The sequence below is a fragment of the Danio rerio genome, chromosome 7 (assembly GCF_052040795.2).
Source record: "Danio rerio strain M-AB ecotype USA chromosome 7, GRCz13ab, whole genome shotgun sequence".
Taxonomy (NCBI): Eukaryota; Metazoa; Chordata; class Actinopteri; order Cypriniformes; family Danionidae; genus Danio; species Danio rerio.
Window position 1 is genome coordinate 46652501 of NC_141027.1, and position 21025 is coordinate 46673525.

The 21025-nt window shown below is 35.6% G+C and overlaps 1 protein-coding gene and 2 long non-coding RNA genes across 3 annotated transcripts in view; 2 read left to right on the forward strand and 1 right to left on the reverse strand.

Annotated features, from left to right (window-relative positions):
* LOC147843167 (uncharacterized) overlaps nucleotides 1-14704 on the forward strand; it is a 17770-nt gene extending 3066 nt beyond the window's left edge. The window contains exons 4-10 of the mRNA XM_087261666.2: nucleotides 4827-4963; nucleotides 5794-5863; nucleotides 5974-6092; nucleotides 6196-6340; nucleotides 9212-9283; nucleotides 14331-14437; nucleotides 14558-14704. Coding sequence (XP_087117792.1) covers nucleotides 4827-4963; nucleotides 5794-5863; nucleotides 5974-6092; nucleotides 6196-6340; nucleotides 9212-9283; nucleotides 14331-14434 — 647 coding nt within the window. The 3' untranslated portion in view covers nucleotides 14435-14437; nucleotides 14558-14704. The remainder of the gene's footprint in view (nucleotides 1-4826; nucleotides 4964-5793; nucleotides 5864-5973; nucleotides 6093-6195; nucleotides 6341-9211; nucleotides 9284-14330; nucleotides 14438-14557) is intronic.
* Nucleotides 1-21025, forward strand: part of LOC147843159 (uncharacterized) — a 541229-nt gene that overhangs the window by 361543 nt on the left and 158661 nt on the right. The window lies entirely within an intron of this gene.
* Nucleotides 1-21025, reverse strand: part of LOC147843164 (uncharacterized) — a 176315-nt gene that overhangs the window by 34755 nt on the left and 120535 nt on the right. The window lies entirely within an intron of this gene.

Here is a 21025-nt window from a genome sequence, read left to right on the forward strand (position 1 = left end):
GATCAAATCAATGCCTTTCTTGATAAAACAAAAGGAAAAATCGGTGTTGAGATAAGTGATTATTTTCCTGATTTAGAAAAATTTGTCTCTTCAGTTATGTCTGTCAGGAAGAAACATAATTATGATGAGTTGTCTCAACAGAAGCGCTTTCGTCTGAGGAAACATCTAACTAATATACGGTCAACTGGAAAGATAGGAAAAACAAGGGGAAAATCTAAATAATTAGGATGTTTAAACTACTTGTTTTCCTCTTTGTTTCCCTCTCTCTCTCTCTTTTCTATATGGAAATTTTGAGGGTGGGTTCTTTAAACACAAATGGTTTGAGGGATGAAAAGAAGAGGAACCTATTGTTAGAATCCATAAGGATTAAGCAACTAAATGTTATTTTTTTTGCAAGTAACCCATAGCAATTCTAATAATGAAGCTGAATGGGGTTTGTGTTGGAAAGGGGAGAAAGTGCTTAGTCATGTGACGAATCTTAGCGCTGGTGTGGCTATATTATTCTCCTCTGCTCTAAAAGTTCAAATTTTAATGATAAATGAGATAGAGTTAGGTAGATTGGTAGCTGTAAGAGCCAAAATTAATGATCTCTCTTTCCTGTTTATTAATGTCTATGCTCAAAATAATGGGGCAGATAGATTGAAGCTTTTTTCAAATTTAGAGTGTTTTTTAAGACAACAGCAAGATGGGGACTTTATTATAATAGGAGGTGATTGGAATTGCACTTTAGATTTTAAATATGATAGGAATGGTGAAGAACCACATATGCAATCAGCTTCACGTCTGGCTGGAATTTTAAAGAATCAATATTTTTCATATGTGTGGAGGGAACAAAATGCTTCAATAAAACAGTACACTTGGGTAAAAATAAATGATGGTAGGTTTTCTGGAGCACGTTTAGATCGGTTTTATGTATCAAACAATGTAAAAAATAGAGTGGTTGGTGCAAATATTATTCCTTCATTTCTATCAGATCACAAATTAATCACAGTTGAGTGTACATTGTTAAACAGGACTCATAAGAGCTACTATTGGCATTTTAACAACAAACTATTGCAAGATAAATATTTTTGTGAAACATTTAAATCTTTTTGGGAGGCTTGGAAGAATGAGAAGGGGTTGTATGAAAATATTATTCAATGGTGGGAAATTGGTAAAGTGCAAATAAAGGTTCTATGTCAGCAATATGCTGCCCAATCCTCTGTGGTTTTTAAAAAAACAATAGAGTTATTGGAAAAGGAAATAGAGGAAATTGAAAAAAGTATGACTGTTAATGATGCTGGTAACCTAAAAGAATTGTGGACTGAAAAAAAGAACCAGTTGGGTTCTATTTTAAATGAAAAAGTTAAAGGGGCACTTGTAAGAAGCCGTTTCTCAACCATAAAAGACATGGATGGTCCAACATCTTACTTTTTCAACTTGGAGAAAAAAAAAGGACAAGAAAAATTGATGTTTGTTTTAAAAGATGATGATGGTCAGGACACCTCAGATCCAGTTTTAATGCGTAGACTTGCTGTACGTTATTATTCTAATTTATTTGCTGCTGAAACCACTGACGAACAAAGCAGAAATGAATTGTTACAGGACATTCCTTCTTTAACTTCAATGCAAAAAGAACTTTTAGAGGTTGATTTTAAGTTTGAAGAAGTTACTGCTGCTGTTATGGACCTTTCTTCAGGAACAGCACCTGGGATAGATGGGTTATCTTCTGAATTTTTAAAAACATTTTGGACTTTAATAGGAGCTGATTATTATGAAGTACTTAAAGAATGTATGAAAAAGAGGATTCTTCCTGTCAGTTGTCAACGGGCTGTTTTAACGTTGTTACCGAAAAAAGGAGATTTAACTCTTTTAAAAAATTGGAGGCCAGTAGCAGTTTTGTGTTCTGAATACAAAATTATAGCAAAATGTTTATCAAACAGGCTAAATAATGTTTTGCATAAAATCATTCACAAAGATCAATCATACTGTATAAAAAGAAGATTGATTTTAGATAATTTACACTTAGTACGGGATGTTAATGATTTTGCTTTTAAAAATAATATTAATCTTGGATTTTTGTCATTAGACCAGGAAAAAGCTTTTGACAAAGTTGATCACAACTATCTTTTTGAAACTCTAAAAGCTTTTGGTTTTGGTGACAGTTTTATTTCCATGGTTAAAATTCTTTATAATAAGGCTACATGTATGGTTAAAATGGCTGGTGGTCTTAGTGTTCCTATTGAAATTCACAAGGGTATCAGACAAGGTTGTCCTCTTTCAGGACAACTCTATAGTATAGTTATTGAGCCACTGTTGTGTAAATTAAGAAGATGGTTAACTGGGTTAAGTGTTCCTGAACTAGATTTTCAAGAGCCTGTAAAGACTTCTGCTTATGCTGATGATTTAACAGTTATAGTTAAAGATAATAGTGATGTTCATTTTTTAAGAGAAATAATTGAACAATATGGCAAAGCATCATCTGCAAGAATGAACTGGAGTAAAAGTAATGCTCTATGGTGTGGTCAAGCTACTAATGGTCCTATGCTTCCGGGTAATTTGCAGTGGGGCAGAATGGGTTTTAAATATCTAGGAGTCTTTCTAGGCACTGATGATTTTATAAAACAAAATTGGGAGGGGCTTGTGGAGAAAGTGTGTGCGAGGTTGTCTCGCTGGAGATGGTTGCTACCCCCGCTTTCCTATAGGGGGAGAGTATTGATATGCAACAACTTGGTGGCCTCATCTCTTTGGCATAAAATGATGATTTTAGAGCCCCCCAGGGACCTGGTGGCAAGGATCCAAAAGCAACTCATAGACTTTTTTTGGTCAGGACAGCACTGGCTGAGGGCATCCGTTTTATACTTGCCTGTCCAGGAAGGCGGACAAGGACTTGTGGATATTGGATCCAGAGTTGAAGCCTTTAGACTTCAGACGGCTCAGAGGTTGCTCTATGGGAAGGACGTGTGTTGGGCAGGAATTGCCTGTGCACTTTTAAAGAAAGCTGGTAACATGGGCCTAGATCGTCACTTATTTTTAATGGACACTAACAAGCTGAATTTAACTGGTCTAACAGCTTTTTACAGATCACTGCTGAGAACATGGTCACGATTCAAAGTTTCAAGAGAACTCGGAAGTATACGGGGCCTCTGGTCGAAAGAAGAACCACTCCTTTTTAATTCTGCTATGGACCTGAACATTTTTAAATCTGATTCTTTCAGAAAAGCTTTGTGGTCTCCAAAGATCACTAAAATTGGACATTTGGTTTCTGGAGGACAATGGATAAATGCTGAGGCCTTAGCCTTAAGATTGGGCATGAGATCAGTACGGGTGGCTGAAAGACTGTTGATTGAAATACAGGAGAATTTACCAGTGAACATTAGATTGACTTCAGAGGAGGATGTTTCAGTATTTCCAGAGTTGATTCTCTCAGCGGATACAGGAGAATGGCAGGAGACAGAAGGAGGACTTCTCTCTTTTAGAATACCTCAGCCAAGTCTGTTTGAAGATGCAGGGAAAAAAACTCTGTATACACTTTGTGTAAAAGTAGTGCATTTCCACATGCTTGAAAGCCTGAAGGAATCAAAGTGGCAGACTCTTTTTGAACCAGATTCTTCTCCCAAAGGTTGCTGGAGGACCCTGTACAAACCTCCTATTGAAAAAAGGTCTGGAGACCTTCAGTGGAGGATAGTGCATGGTATAATAGCCACAAACAGACACAGAGCACACATTGATCCACAGGTGATGGAGGGGTGTCCTTTTTGCAATATGGGAGAAACAGTGTTTCACTTATTTTTAAATTGCTCTAGATTAGAAATGTTCCTTTATCAACTGAATGGATACTGTCAAATGTTAGGAGAAGTTTTTACACCCAGTCTTTTTATTTATGGGCCTAAAACAACAGGAACAAGATGCATGTCCATGTTTTATTAAAATTTGGTTGTCACGGAAAAGGAAACTGACAGGTCTGGGTTTGACTGATTTTTTTTGGTTTTTAAGGAACTTATTAAATCCCGTATTAAAATAGAATATGCGTATTATAAGTTGATTGATGATTTGGACACTTTTAGATCTAAATGGTGTATTAATCAATGCCTCTGTGAAATTGGTCAAAATGGTTGTTTGGAAATACTTGTTTGATTGTTGAATGTTAGCCAGCTCTTATATATATATGTTTATTTTCTAATGTATGTATATGTATAAGGTTTGTGATTTTTCATTAATGTGGTAAAAAAATGGTTGTAAATAAAGAGATTGTTAAAGTCAAAAAAGTCTCTCTCTCTCTCTCTCTCTCTCTCTCTCTCTCTCTCTCTCTCTCTCTATATATATATATATATATATATATATATATAAAGTCTTAATTATCAATCCCCTCCCTTATTTTTCATTTCTGTATAACAGAAAAATTATTAAATTTTTTAATCATTGCCATGATGACAGTAAATTATATTTAACTAGATATTTTAAGACACTTCTATCCAGCTTAAAGTGTCATTTAAAGGCTTAAATAGAATAATTCGTTTATAGAGCAACCATGTATAATAATGGTTTGTTCTGTAGACAATTGAAAAATATATAGTTTAAAGGGGCTAATAATATTGACCTTAAAATGTTTTTGAATGAAAAACTGCTTTTACTCTAGCCAACATAAAACTGTCTTCATAATAAAAATATATATATAGGTAAAACTGTGAAAATGTCCTTGCTCTGTAAAACATAATTTAGAAAAAAAAAAATTTAAATCACAAGAGGGCTAATAACTTCAACTATATTTATGTGTTTGTACTGTAAAATAATAAAAAAATGAGATATGTTACAACAGTATGCAACTATGTAATCATCATTTATAGAGAGAAAATCAACCCATCAGCATTCTGTCCCTGAAGATGATGAGGAGGAAGTAGATCAAGTCAAATTGTTGAAAAGAAAGAGAGTACAAAACAGATTATTGGACGATTCTCCTGAGAGACGTGAGTGCACTAGAATGGTGAGTTAATAGGCCTTTAACTTGAGGGATTGTTCACCTAAAAATACAAGTCTGTCATTATTTACTGACCTCCATGTTCCAAACCTGTGTTACTGTCTCTCTTTGGAAGAACGCAATAGGAAACCAGTTTCATATTTCGATAGTTCATAGTTTAGAACATGTGGGTAAGTTAATGATGACAAATCTTTAGGATGAACTGTGGTTGTTCTTGTGATGTTCTAGATCTAATATTATGCTTTACTGTATGTCTGCATGTACAATATTCTGTCTGGTTCTCGAATCTGATTGGCTGATAGTCGTGATATATTTAAGTAATATCAGCACCTGTACAGCCTCTTTACCTTTTGTGTATTACTCCGCCAACATACAGCCAGCAAAAAGCAGACACTACAGATCTAAAGTTTCAAAGATGCTTGCTCAGCTGTTTAACTGTCAGCTTATGATTTGAAACCAACGCGGAAGAAGGTAGTTCCACATACAAAAGGGTTTTTGAGAATCTCCATGTTTTATTTTGTTTTTATATACACAATTATGCCGTCAAACTGTTGTATAAACGCAATACCACACTTATAGCAGTGTTATATGGCTGTATATCGGCACTAATGGGAGCACTAAGGCACTCAATATATATAATCCGCTGTGGCAACCCCAGATTAATAAAGGGACTAAGCCGAAATATATTCACACTTTGTAAACATACTTTTAAAAGTGTTTTTTATACATACTAGTTGTTCTATGTTGTATGCCAGTTGAAACGCATTCCATGCTTTGTTTGATTAAATATTGTGTTCTTCATGATGCCATTATTTTTGCTGGGGTCAACACTGCAGAAGCAGCCTGAAGATGAGATCAAAATACTTCGTCAGGAGGTCCAGGAGATGAAAAATTACATCTTCACTGGTATGATTATTTATAACTGTAATAAATAATTGTTTCTCTCTCTAACCACACCATCCATTTTCCCTTTTGTTTCCCATCTCCTACTTCTGTATCCTTTGCTGGATGATCAGAAATCCCAAAAATCCAAACTGAAATAAGAGAAATAAAAGAATTCCTTCAAAATATTCACCAGGGGAGGAGCAGTATTGATTTACAGCAAACCTCCACTACAACGCCCTCGTCATCATATGTAACTGTATTATATTTTTATTGCACTCTACAGCCTTGGTTACTATTGAGAGTCTGCACCTATAAATGTGTTTTTTATTTTATGTTTTATTACTTCTTATTAGGAAGAAATTCATCCAGGAAGCAATGTTGTAGTTCCTGGAAATGTTTGGATGTCAGCGAACCAAGCTACATCTGGTACAGCCATGGCAAGAATTTTACTTTTGGGGGTCTTTGACCTGGATACACTCTTAAAAAGTAATTTGAGAGGTGAGTCCTCTGTTCATTTCAACTGCCTCTGTTGTAGGACATAGATCTGCCTAATGCATAGAATAGTGTAAACCAGGGGGAATTACTGATGCTCAGTACTCTTTTGTGGCCAGAGGGATTTTGAGCCATTCTTCTTGCAGGATAGTGGCCAGGTCACTACGTAATGCTGGTGAAAGAAAATGTTTCCTGACTTGCTCCTCCAAAACACCCCAAAGGGGCTCAATAGTAATCAGAACCCCAAATAAAAAAGCATGGAAATGGCAAATAAAAAAAGAAAGACGTGATTTCCAAATTTACTTTGACTTGTATTTCATTCAAGACAAAATAACATTGTGAAAGATGTTTAGGGACTGAAGACACCAAGTGATAAAGTGTTGTAGGTGTAATTTTGTCCCATTCATTCTGCAAAGTGCTAATTAAAGTGTGCAACAGTACTGGGCCTTCGTAGTCCCGAATTGTGCTTCAAAATGCACTACATATTCTCTATTGGGGACAGATCAGGACTGCAGACAGGCCAGTCCAGTACATGGATCATGTGTGCAGAATGTGGTTTTGCATTGTCTTGTTGAAATATGCCAGGCCATTCCTGGAAAAGGCAGCAGCATATTGTGCTCTAAAATCTCTATGTACTTTTCAGCATCAATGGTGGCATCACAGAAGTGCAAGTTATATTTGCCAATGGCACTGATAAAACCCCATAACACGACAAACCCTGGATTTTAGACTTTGCTGGTAATGGCCAAATGGTCTGATTTAGGGTCAAAGTCGATTCCTAAAAGGCCACAGCCCTGCAGATTTTAGTTCTAGCTCTGCTACAACACACCTGTCTGTAGGCACTAAACAAGTCTAAAGCACTCGATGAGTTGGATCAGGTATGTTTAGGGCCTACTCACACTATACTATCTGAACTGTGCCCAGGCCTGTTTCCCGGATCGTTTGAGAAGTGTGAGTGCACTGAATCGGGCTCAGGCACGGTTCTCTTGGCCGGCCCTGGCCCAGTTGGAAGAAGTGGGCCTGAGCGTGGTTCATTTGGGCTTTGGCGCGGTACACTTGTAGTGTGAGTGCAAAACGCGCCAAAGCCTGAAACTGAAAGCGAGACGTAACTTTTAAGTGACTGTTTCATTTGGATTTATTAATCATTCTTACTGTTTAATGAACACAAACTGCCGTAGTTTATTAAATACGCAAACGCCTCACTGCAGGACAGTTGCACACCTTTAGTAAACCTCCTCATTCCTGCAGCACAAGGGCTTTATGATTGTTTATGAGCGCCAAAACTGGCGGATCTGTTCGCCGAAACATCTGACTGCGTGTCACTGCATCCCTAAGGACTGTTTGGCGAAATATTTGACTGCATGTCACTGCATATCAAACAACTGAAACCATATAACTAGAGAAATCTCCACTGTGCTGAGCGAGAGTGCTTACTGAACAGCGCAGCATCGATGACGTGTCTCCGTCGGGGGAGACGGAAGAGGGGACAAGCGTGCTTTGGCCCGGTTCGAGGCAACTGTACTTAGTGTGAGTACGGCCTTAGTTAGGGTTGGAACTAAACCGTGCAGAGCTGCAGCCCTCCAAGAACTGAGTTTGACACCAGTGGACGGGATGATCCCTTTTTTCTTTGGTCTGGAACACACCATGTACATTTATCCTAAAATACTGATTTATCTGACCACTGTACACATTTCCACTATGTAATGGTCCATCCCAGATGCCTCCAAGCCCAGAGAAGTCGATGGCACTTCTGGCACTGTTTATACTTACAGCAATGTAATACAAGTCAAAGTAAGTTAGGAAATGACGAATTTCTTATATCATTTGCGTTTTCCATACTGTTTAAACTTTTTCTGGTTTGGGGATGTAGATCTGGTGCCTGTGCAGGCCATGGGAAATGTTTAACTTCACTTATATGTTCATTAAACCACTCTGTTACAGTCTTGCTTTGTGTATTAGTACATTATCATCCTGATACATGGAATGGCTTTCAGAATACAATGTTTGAACCACTGGGTTCACATGGTCCTCCAGAATACCTTGGTAGTCCTTGGCAGTGAAGCACCCATCTAGCACAAGTGTTGGGCGTAGAGTGAATGCCATGATATTGCACCCCAAACCATCACATATGCACAGTCTGGGCATATGTCAACTGTACCACAACAGTATGTATGGTATGCTTCTTTGGGGCCTCTCCACGCTGTAACTTTTCTAGATGAAAAGGTAAAGACTATGAAGGTGAACTCATTAGAGAACAATACAAGTTTCGTGTTGGCACCATTGCAACCGAGGTTTGGCAATGGCAGGAGTGATTAAAGGTTTGGCTATAGCAGCCCATCCATGTATATTGACGCTGTGAAGCTCCCGACAAATAGTTTTGGTGGAAACAGGAGAGTTGAGGTGCACATTTAATTCTGTGGTGAGTTGGGCAGCTGTGGTTTTATGTATTTTTTTTGGGTACAATTGGTGTTAGCATCCAGACATCCCTTTCATGTCATACAGCTTCCTCTGGTATCCACAATTACTCCTGTCCTTCTTGGTGGTTTGCTGACATAATCATACCATGGCTCTTGATACATCACAAAGAGTTGCTGTCTTGATCACAGATGCGCCAGCAAGACAAGCACTAATAATTGGTCCTCTATTGAACTCTGATATGTCACCCATAATGTTGTGTGTATTGAAATATTTTATGCAAAACTGTGCTATTACTCTGCTAATTAAACCTTTACACTCTGGTCTTATTGGTGGAATGTCAAGTTTAGCCATGAAACCTTCAACACTAAATTGCAGTTTCATTGTCCATCAGTTTTTCTAAAATTGAACCTTATCATATTTTTATAAGTGCATCTCTTTTTTTCCTGAAATAAAAATCAGGTGGAGATACAAAACTTCCAAAAGGACAGCAACGTCAAGCCCTTGATGAGTTAAAGGTCACGGCGATCACTAGTGAGTGAGCTTTTATTGCTAAACTTTTATGTAGTTTTTTTTATTTTTGTCTGGTGCATGCATACAGTCTGTGCTATATCATATATATACAGTTGAAGCCAGAATTATTAGCCCCCTCTGATTTATTGTCCCCCTTTTTATTTATTTATTTATTTTTTTTAATGAAGAGAAGATTTCTTCAACACATTTCTAAACATAACAGTTTTAATAGCTCATTTCTAATAACAGATTTATCTTATCTTTGCCATGATGACTGTAAACGATATTTTATCAGATATTTTTCAGGACACTTCTATGCAGCTTAAAGTGACATTTAAAGGCTTAATTAGGTTAATTAGGTTAACTAGGCAGGTTAGGGTATTTAGGCAAGTAATTGTATAACGATGGTTTGTTCTGTAGATTATTGGAAAAAAGAAAATATATCCTAAAGGGGCTAATAATATTGACCTTAATGTTTATTTTAATAAAAACTGCTTTTATTCTAGCACAAATAAAACAAGTAAGACTTTATATTATCAGACATAATGTGAAAATTTCCTTGCTTTGTTAAACATCATTTGCAAAATATTGAAAAAAAATTTTTTTTCAAAAAAGGAGGTTTAATAATTCTGACTTCAACCTAGGGTTGGGTCTATAGACAATGCCATCGTTCATCGCCAATGACCAATAGACAACACAATGCTGAGCCGGCATCACCAATCCTCCGCCCCTGTTGCAAACCCCCTCGCGAAAAATACACACTCAGGCCCTGTTTACACTAATACGTCTTAGTATTAAAATGGCATTTTAGAATGAAAATGATCCACACCGTGTTTTACCTAGCATTTCTGAACAGCCCTCCGTCCGCTGAAAAAATCACGTGATCACACACACACACACACACAGTCATGCGCTCCTCTGAGCTCCAAAGAGCATTGCACGTCGGATTGTTTATCAAGGATGTACTGCTGGATCATGTCTCACTATAGTTGTTAAACATGATATTCAGACATCCCAAGTCTCCTGGAAGTTCCGGTAGTCTATGCATTTGCGGGACTCATAATGATAATCTCCCAGAAATCGTGCGTCTCCCTCCCAGTCCTCAAATAAGTCGCGCACCCTTCTAACCCCCAGATCCCTCCCCGCTCTTCAGGCAACTAGCTGTCAAAATCTGTCTAGCAAATTTTATATATATATTTTTTTTTTCTCCTGAAAATGTCTTCTAAATTGAACAATTTCATGAATGATTTACAGAGCTATGTATGTTGTAGGTTCAGTTCCAATATGTACTGCAAAAATGTTTACAGTTGTGCACAGCTCTACTCAAAGGGAGTTTGTTTGTTGTAAATAAGGGTGTATTTATTCTTTTGCACAATGCTGTGAATAAATTAGAATTGCAAAGAGCAAATGCTGTAAAAATGTGAAACAAACATATTCAGTGTCTTGTACTCAGATACCTCACTAAATGCAGTGACGTCTAACTTTACTGTAGCTTTCAAATGGCTGTGCAAATAGTATATTGTGCTGTCTTGAGCATTTCCAGGAAGTGTGAAGAGTTTTTTGCATTGGAAAAAATGTACAGAGTAAAGTGTCATAATGAAAACACGAGCCATTTGACTGTCTTGTTCATAAACAATGGTGTCAGGACTTTTTATCTTGATGACACAGACACTTTCATTGACATTAATACTTGCTTTTAAGGAATGAGCTATCCATTTTGAGCAAGTGACGCACTTTTGCAGGTTATCAACTAGGTTTTGCAGTTTGTATTAATTGACCCTTCGCTAAACCCCACCCTTCTTAGCTACTGTTGCTACGCCTGTCAAGCTTTCATGCCTGCCACGTCTATTACGATATATATGTGCCAATGTCAGACATTGCCAGGGATATAATGTCATTTTTGGCGAATAGGTGAGATATCGGAGAAAGCCAGACAAAAAAGGACTGCAGTATGCATTACAAGGGTATATTCACCACATAATAGGCAACCAATTAGAGAATATTTCAATCAAAATTAAAGCTAGCTTAGCCTAGCCGCCTCATACCCTGACCATTCAACATCTCGGTTCATGCACAGCAGGAGAGGTGACATTTAAAGATAATCTAATAATAACAGATTAATCCGAGATTTCTCTTTTTTAGACAAAAAGCCTGATAGATTAATTGTTGTGCAATGAAATATAGCGTTACTAACCTACGAGGAAACGCGCATGACAGTGCTTCTACATCATTCATTCATAGAAAGAACAGCCAGAAAGAAGAAATTCATGGATTTGTGTCGAATATTAGCATTATTGACCCATAACAATGTACAGTAAGTTATCTATTTCTGTCAGTATGTTTGTGTGCTCTTTATAAATGACTGAAAAACAGCTGCAGGTAAAGTATATGGATCGCAAGTGCTCACTTTGTGATCACATGTCAGTTTGGTTCTGCTGATATGTCATTTCAAATATTCGTATCTTGAAACAGATGGAAATATGATTGCTATTAGTATGACTACTATGGCGAGGGCTTAAATGGAGCAGTGCTTATAATATCGAGCAAAAAAAAAGGAAAAAGACAGCTGGGAAACATAACCTGCTTTGTATTTTTGTAGGAAACAGTTTAGATCTTTTAGCGTAACGTAAGAGGTGTGTGATTTATTACGTCTGTTATGACGTCTGTCTATCACTGAATGTGTCAGGAATTTCAAAATAAAACCAACTTAACTCCGCTCCTTTAGCGCCCCTAAACAGAGCTTGATCCATGCTGGCATTTCTCCTCTTGGGTTTTAGGTTCTGAAAATAGAAAAAATTCCACCAACCTTTCCAAACCTCAAGGATAGCGGGTATTAGATTTGCACAATCCATATGCACATCGTTTTTGGCTTGTTTCCCTCACTCGAAAGCTTGACAGAGCCCCTGTCCGAAGCTACGGTTGCTAAGCCACAATTGGTGGGTGGCGATTTTTGGGTGGGGCTACACACAAACTGAAACTACACACAATAAGAAAGCCGTTTTTTAACATTTTTATAAATATATAAAAAAAATTTGATTTAATAAATGATGCCTTGATAAATATAATAATTTTCTTTTAAAAAATAAAATAAAAATAAATAAAAAACTGACCCCAAACATTTGACCGGTGGTTTATATTTAAAAATAGTCTGTACTTAAAAAGACAATAAACATGTAGGACACACAGTGTAGACATGAGTAGACTAATAGTGTGCAAGATAATGATTTAAAATATTCCACCTTTAACATACAGTTAAAGTCAGAATTATTAGCCCCCTTTGAGTTTTTTTTCTTTTTTTGCTTTTTTAAATATTTCCCAAATGATGTTTAACAGAGCAAGAAAATTTTCACAGTATGTCTGATAATATTTGTTCTTAAGGAGAAAGTCTTTTGTCATTTGTTTTATTTCGGCTAGAGTAAAAGCAGTAAAAAAAAAAAAAACTTTTAAGGTCAAATTATTAGCCTCTTTAAGCTATTTTTTTCGATAGTCTACAGAACAAACCATCATTATACAATAACTTGCCTAATTACCCTAACCTGCCTAGATAACCTAATTAACCTAGTTAAGCCTTTAAATGTCACTTTAAGCTGTATAAAAGTGTCTTGAAAAATATCCAGTAAAATATTATTTACTGTCATCATAGCAAAGATAAAATAAATCAGTTATTAGTAGGGCCAGACGTAATCTGCTGACATTTTTTGCTATTTCTGCGAAGAATTTTGGTAAAAATCTGTATATGTACCATTTGTTGATGAATAATTGATGTAGGCATTATTGTTTTGTTCATAAAATTTCAGTTAACATGCTGTGCATGCATTATAAATGCAGTGGGGAATAAAATAATTCAGTTTTGTAAGACGTGTCAAGTGTTTATCAGAATTAAATTCTGTGAGAAAAGTTGTACCTCACTCGGCTGGTATGGGACTGTTGTGACTCTCTGCCTGAAGGTAGCAGAAAAACAGTCCATGGATTGGGTGGGTAAAGTCACTGTTTCTCCTTACTTTTCTCATGCATCGCTTGAAGCCTGTTTCACAAAACTATAAGTTATAGAGTAAGTTTAGGATTGACAAATCCAAAGAAATGTAAACTGGTTAAGAAATTGTTTCACAATTCGTGGTATAAATTTGTCAATTTTTTATTTATTTTATTTTATTTTTGCATGGAGGTTAATGATTAACTCTGGAATGCTTGTACATGAAAGTGTGTCAAGTGCAGTAAACAGCCAATTACATGGTTTGGTTTTGGTAAGTTTTCGTGAAAAAGTTAGCACAATTTATCTCTCTTTTTTAATCATGAAGTATAAACACAAAACAAAAGTATCAATCTGGAGTTCCTCCACGGACTTAACACTTGTGCCAGTGGGGCTCGCACCTCTTCCATAGCTCTCAGCCCCACCCACTCTCGTTGACTCTGCCAAGCCGGCTAATCACATAACTTGCAGTGTAGTTACATTTTTTTGAGAGGTGTGTGTCAGGTTCAGCATCTGCCACAGCGAAAAGGAATGCAACTGTGTGAAGCCTGGGCTTGACCATCCACACACACTCAACGCACAAGTATAAATAGCCTTAAGAATAATGAAATTGATTTTTGCCCAGGGAAAATGTCATTTACAAATATTTTCTAAAATGTGTTAAAGTGAAACCAAAAAATAATCCAAAAACATTTTAAACATATTGATGAATGTTCTAAATTAATGTTTTTAAGGAATGATTTTCCTTTTTTGGGTTAACTGTCCCTTTATTAAAATCTGTTTAGTATTCTCTTTAAGGGTGAAGCAATGGCACAGTGGGTAGCACGTTCACCTCACAGCAAGACATGTGCTATAGGTGAATTTGGTAAGCTAAACTGTAGTGTATGTGTGTAAATGAGTGTGTGTGGACCACTCTGGATTAATAAAGGGACTTAGCTGAAAAGAAAATGAATAAATGAATGAATAAGGAATTTGAATACTGTGATTAAACAGTAAAAAAAGAAAGTAATTTAGATACTGATGGTCTTTGTGTTTTATATGTTTGAGGCCTTAAATATGGGATGTATTTAACTAATTCAGTTCTCTGCTTTTTTTAAGATGCTGTAATGACAAAACATCCTCAAACTACCACTGGGCAGATTGGAACTGCTCTTAATAGCAAAATGGCTGAGCTACGGAAAAAAGCAAAATCAAATTCTTGAACGGTCACTTGTTTTTTCAAAATGATGTACTTTTGAAATAGTTTTATTATATTTATTATTGGCATGTTGGATGTTAGCCATTACTTTTAACCTTTTGTATTACTTTAATTGTTGTTGAATTAGACCATTGATGCCGTTGGTGAACTGCGGTGAACAGGAAAAGTGATGACCTTTACAGCCAAACAGCAGAAGAACGAGAGCACAAGAACACAATGGCCAATCAGCTGTGTTTGAGAATGCACTTATACAATAAAGTGTTTATTTTTAAAACTGTTGATTGCATTGTACTTTTTGCACATTAGACTTAATACAATTGGTACTTTTCAATACACTACATTAAAGAGCCCATATTATGCAGGGCTTGAAATGAACCTTTTTGCTTGGTAGCACCAGTGCTCCTAACTAAGCCTGGTAAAAGGGGTGGTCTTATTTTCTCAAAAAGTGGACCTTTTTGCAGTTATATGCCTCAGTTTATTTAAATATGAGAGTTAAATACTGCATTTTAGTGAGATTTTAAGCAGTACTTTTTTTTGCTGGATTAGCTAGTCCGATGTCGTCATAACCACAGTTTTTGATGTACTAAATATAATTCCTAAAAATTCCCAAAATTTAGGATTTGAGACTTGCTTGACAAATATCCAAAAAAAACTCGACTTGACTTGGACTTGACTGTCATGACTTGAGACTTGACTTGGACTTGAGTTAAATGACTCAGTTGAATTATACTCGCGCCTGACTGCGCGGAACAGCCGAGGCTTTTATACTCACCGTGTTCGCCGTTGTGATATACTTTAAAACAACAGGGGGCGGTCAAAAGAAACCCACCGTAAAGTCAGATGGATACTTGGATAACGTTGATCCTGGACCATCATCTTTAAAATACAGTGTAAATTCACTAATGTTGATCCTGGACCATCATTTTTTAAATACAGTTTAAATTCACTAATGTTGATCCTGGACTATTATTATTTAAATACAGTGTAAATTCACTAATGTTGATCCGGGACCATCACTATAATTTCAATAGAATGAAATTAGCAAGAGCCAGTGGTGCAGTGGTTAGCGCGTAGACATTTGGAATGTGGTATTTATAGCTACTCAGGTTCGAATCTCTCCTCAAGCGCGAAAATTTCAAAAAAATAAATTTATACCAATACAGTGTAGATTCACTAATATTGATCCTGGACCATCAACATTAAAATACAGGGTAAATTCACTAATGTTGATCCTGGACCATCATCATTAAAATACAGTGTAAATTCACTAATGTTGATCCTGAACCATCACTATCATTTCAATAGAGGGTAGTTATAATGTGCCTGTGGTGTAGTGGTTCATACGTCATCAATTGGCACTGTAGTATTCATAGCGACCCAAGCTTGAATCTCCCCTCAAGCTACTTTGAAGATCTGTCCCCTATCTCTGTATCAAACAAAATTAAACTTGTAAACCTCCCATAAAGTAATTTATACCAATATAGTGTAAATTCAATGATGTTGATTCTGGACCATCATCTTTTATATACAGTGTAAATTCACTAATGTTGATCCTGGACCATCATATAGTGTAAATTCAATGATGTTGATTCTGGACCATCATCTTTTATATACAGTGTAAATTCACTAATGTTGATCCTGGACCATCATCTTTTAAATACAGTGTAAATTCAATAATGTTGATCCTGGACCATCATCATTAAAATACAGTGTAATTTCACTAGTGTTGATCCTGGACCATCATCTTTTAAATACAGTGTAAATTCAATAATGTTGATCCTGGACCATCATCATTAAAATACAGTGTAAATTCACTAATGTTGATCCTGGACCATCATCATTAAAATACAGTGTAATTTCACTAGTGTTGATCCTGGACCATCATTGTTTAAATACAATGTAAATTCACTAACGTTGATCCTGGACCATCATCTTTAAAATACAGTGTAAATTCACTAATGTTGATCCTGGACCATCATCATTAAAATACAGTGTAAATTCACTAGTGTTGATCCTTGACCATCATCTTTAAAATACAGTGTAAATTCACTAATGTTGATCCTGGACCATCATCTTTTAAATACAGTGTAAATTCACTAATGTTGATCCTGGACCATCATCTTTTAAATACAGTGTAAATTCACTAATGTTGATCCTGGACCATCATCTTTAAAATATAGTGTAAATTCACTAATGTTTATCTTGAACCATCACTATCATTTCAATACTGTGTAATTAGTAAGTGCTTTTGGTGTAGTGGTTAGTGCATAGACACTTGGCACTGTAGTATTCATAGCGACCCAAGTTCGAATCTCACCTCAATCAACTTTGAAGATCTGTTCCCAATCTCTGTATCATACAAAATTATACTTAAAAACTTCCCAGAATTAAATTTATACCAATACAGTCTAAATTCACTAATGTTGATCCTGGACCATCATCTTTAAAGTACAGTGTAAATTCACTGATGTTGATCCTGGACCATCATCTTTAAAATACAGTGTAAATTCACTACTGTTGATCCTGGACCATCATCTTTTAAATACAGTGTAAATTCACTAATGTTGATCCTGGACCATCATCATTAAAATACAGTGTAAATTCACCAGTGTTGATCCTGGACCATCATCATTAAAATACAGTGTAAACTCACTAATGTTGATCCGGGACCATCATCATTAAAATACAGTGTAAATTCACTAATGTTGATCCTGGACCATTATCATTAAAATACAGTGTAAATTCACTAGTGTTGATCCTGGACCATAATTGTTTAAATACAATGTAAATTCACTAATGTTGATCCTGGACCATCATCTTTTAAATACAGTGTAAATTCACTAATGTTGATCCTGGACCATCATCTTTAAAATACAGTGTAAATTCACTAATGTTGATCCTGGACCATCATCTTTTAAATACAGTGTAAATTTTCTAATGTTGATCCTGGACCATCATCTTTAAAATACAGTGTAAATTCACTAATGTTGATCCTGGACCATCATCTTTTAAATACAGTGTAAATTCACTAATGTTGATCCTGGACCATCATCTTTTAAATACAGTGTAAATTTACTAATGTTGATCCTGGACCATCATCTTTTAAATACAGTGTATATTCACTAATGTTGATCCTGCACCATCATCTTTTAAATACAGTGTAAATTCACTAATGTTGATCCTGGACCATCATCTTTTAAATACAGTGTAAATTCACTAATGTTGATCCTGGACCATCATCATTAAAATACAGTGTAATTTCACTACTGTTGACCCTGGACCATCATCTTTTAAATACAGTGTAAATTCACTAGTGTTGATCCTGGACCATCATCATTAGAATACAGTGTAAATTCACTACTGTTGATCCTGGACCATCATCTTTTAGATACAGTGTAAATTCACTAATGTTGATCCTGGACCATCATCTTTTAAATACAGTGTAAATTCACTAATGTTGATCCTGGACCATCATCATTAAAATACAGTGTATATTCACTACTGTTGATCCTGGACCATCATCTTTTAAATACAGTGTAAATTCACTAATGTTGATCCTGGACCAACATCTTTTAATTACAGTGTAAATTCACTAATGTTGATCCTGGACCATCATCTTTTAAATACAGTGTAAATTCACTAGTGTTGATCCTGGACCATCATCTTTAAAATACAGTGTAAATTCACTAATGTTGATCCTGGACCATCATCTTTTAAATACAGTGTAAATTTTCTAATGTTGATCCTGGACTATCATCTTTAAAATACAGTGTAAATTCACTAGTGTTGATCCTGTACCATCATCTTTAAAATACAGTGTAAATTCACTAATGTTGATCCTGGACCATCATCTTTTAAATACAGTGTAAATTCACTAGTGTTGATCCTGGACCATCATCTTTTAAATACAGTGTAAATTCACTAATGTTGATCCTGGACCATCATCTTTAAAATACAGTGTAAATTCACTGGTGTTGATCCTGGACCATCATCTTTAAAATACAGTGTAAATTCACTAATGTTGATCCTGGACCATCATCTTTTAAATACAGTGTAAATTTTCTAATGTTGATCCTGGACTATCATCTTTAAAATACAGTGTAAATTCACTAATGTTGATCCTGGACCATCATCTTTAAAATACAGTGTAAATTCACTAGTGTTGATCCTGGACCATCATCTTTAAAATACAGTGTAAATTCACTAATGTTGATCCTGGACCATCATCTTTTAAATACAGTGTAAATTTTCTAATGTTGATCCTGGACTATCATCTTTAAAATACAGTGTAAATTCACTAATGTTGATCCTGGACCATCATCTTTAAAATACAGTGTAAATTCACTAATGTTGATCCTGGACCATCATCTTTTAAATACAGTGTAAATTTTCTAATGTTGATCCTGGACTATCATCTTTAAAATACAGTGTAAATTCACTAATGTTGATCCTGGACCATCATCTTTTAAATACAGTGTAAATTTACTAATGTTGATCCTGGACCATCATCTTTTAAATACAGTGTATATTCACTAATGTTGATCCTGCACCATCATCTTTTAAATACAGTGTAAATTCACTAATGTTGATCCTGGACCATCATCTTTTAAATACAGTGTAAATTCACTAATGTTGATCCTGGACCATCATCATTAAAATACAGTGTAATTTCACTACTGTTGACCCTGGACCATCATCTTTTAAATACAGTGTAAATTCACTAGTGTTGATCCTGGACCATCATCATTAAAATACAGTGTAAATTCACTACTGTTGATCCTGGACCATCATCTTTTAAATACAGTGTAAATTCACTAATGTTGATCCTGGACCATCATCTGTAAAATACAGTGTAAGTTCACTAATGTTGATCCTGGACCATCATCTTTTAAATACAGTGTAAATTCACTAATGTTGATCCTGGACCATCATCTTTTAAATACAGTGTAAATTCACTAATGTTGATCCTGGACCATCATCATTAAAATACAGTGTAATTTCACTACTGTTGACCCTGGACCATCATCTTTTAAATACAGTGTAAATTCACTAATGTTGATCCTGGACCATCATCTTTTAAATACAGTGTAAATTCACTAATTTTGATCCTGGACCATCATCATTAAAATACAGTGTAAATTCACCAGTGTTGATCCGGGACCATCATCATTAAAATACAGTGTAAATTCACTAATGTTGATCCTGGACCATCATCTTTAAAATATAGTGTAAATTCACTAATGTTGATCCTGGACCATCATCTTTTAAATACAGTGTAAATTCACTAATGTTGATCCTGGACCATCATCATTAAAATACAGTGTAAATTCACTAGTGTTGATCCTGGACCATCATCTTTAAAATACAGTGTAAATTCACTAATGTAGATCCTGGACCATCATCTTTTAAATACAGTGTAAATTCCCAAATGTTGATCCTGGACCATCATCTTTAAAATACAGTGTAAATTCACTAATGTTGATTTTGGACCATCATCTTTTAAATACAGTGTAAATTCACTAATGTTGATCCTGGACCATCATCTTTTAAATACAGTATAAATTCACTAATGTTAATCCTGAACCATCACTATCATTTCAATACTGTGTAATTAGTAGGTTCCTGTGGCGTAGTGGTTAGTGCATGGACACTTGGCACAGCAGTATTCATAGCGTCCTAAGTTCGAATCTCACGTCAATCAACTTGGAAGATCTGTTCCCTATCTCTGTATCATACAAAATTAAACTCAAAAACTTCCCAAAATTAAATTTATACCAATACATTGTAAATTCACTAATGTTGATCCTGGACCATCATCTTTTAAATACAGTGTAAATTCACTACTGTTGATCCTGGACCATCATCTTTAAAATACAGTGTAAATTCACTAATGTTGATCCTGGACCATCATCTTTTAAATACAGTGTAAATTCACTAATGTTGATCCTGGACCATCATCTTTAAAATACAGTGTAAATTCACTAATGTTGATCCTGGACCATTATCTTTTAAATACAGTGTAAATTCACTATTGTTGATCCTGGACCATCACTGTCATTTCAATACTGTGTAATTAGTAGGTGCTTGTGGTGTAGTGCATAGACACTTGGCACTGTAGTATTCATAGTGACCCAAGTTCGAATCTCAACTCAATCAACTTTGAAGATCTGTTCCCTATCTCTGTATCATACAAAATTATACTCAAAAACTTCCCAGAATTAAATTTATACCAATACAGTCTAAATTCACTAATGTTGATCCTGGACCATCATCTTTAAAGTACAGTGTAAATTCACTAATGTTGATCCTGGACCATCATCTTTAAAATACAGTGTAAATTCACTACTGTTGATCCTGGACCATCATCTTTTAAATACAGTGTAAATTCACTAATGTTGAACCTGGACCATCATCTTTTAAATACAGTGTAAATTCACTAATTTTGATCCTGGACCATCATCATTAAAATACAGTGTAAATTCACCAGTGTTGATCCTGGACCATCATCATTAAAATACAGTGTAATTTCACTACTGTTGACCCGTGACCATCATCTTTTAAATACAGTGTAAATTCACTAGTGTTGATCCTGGAC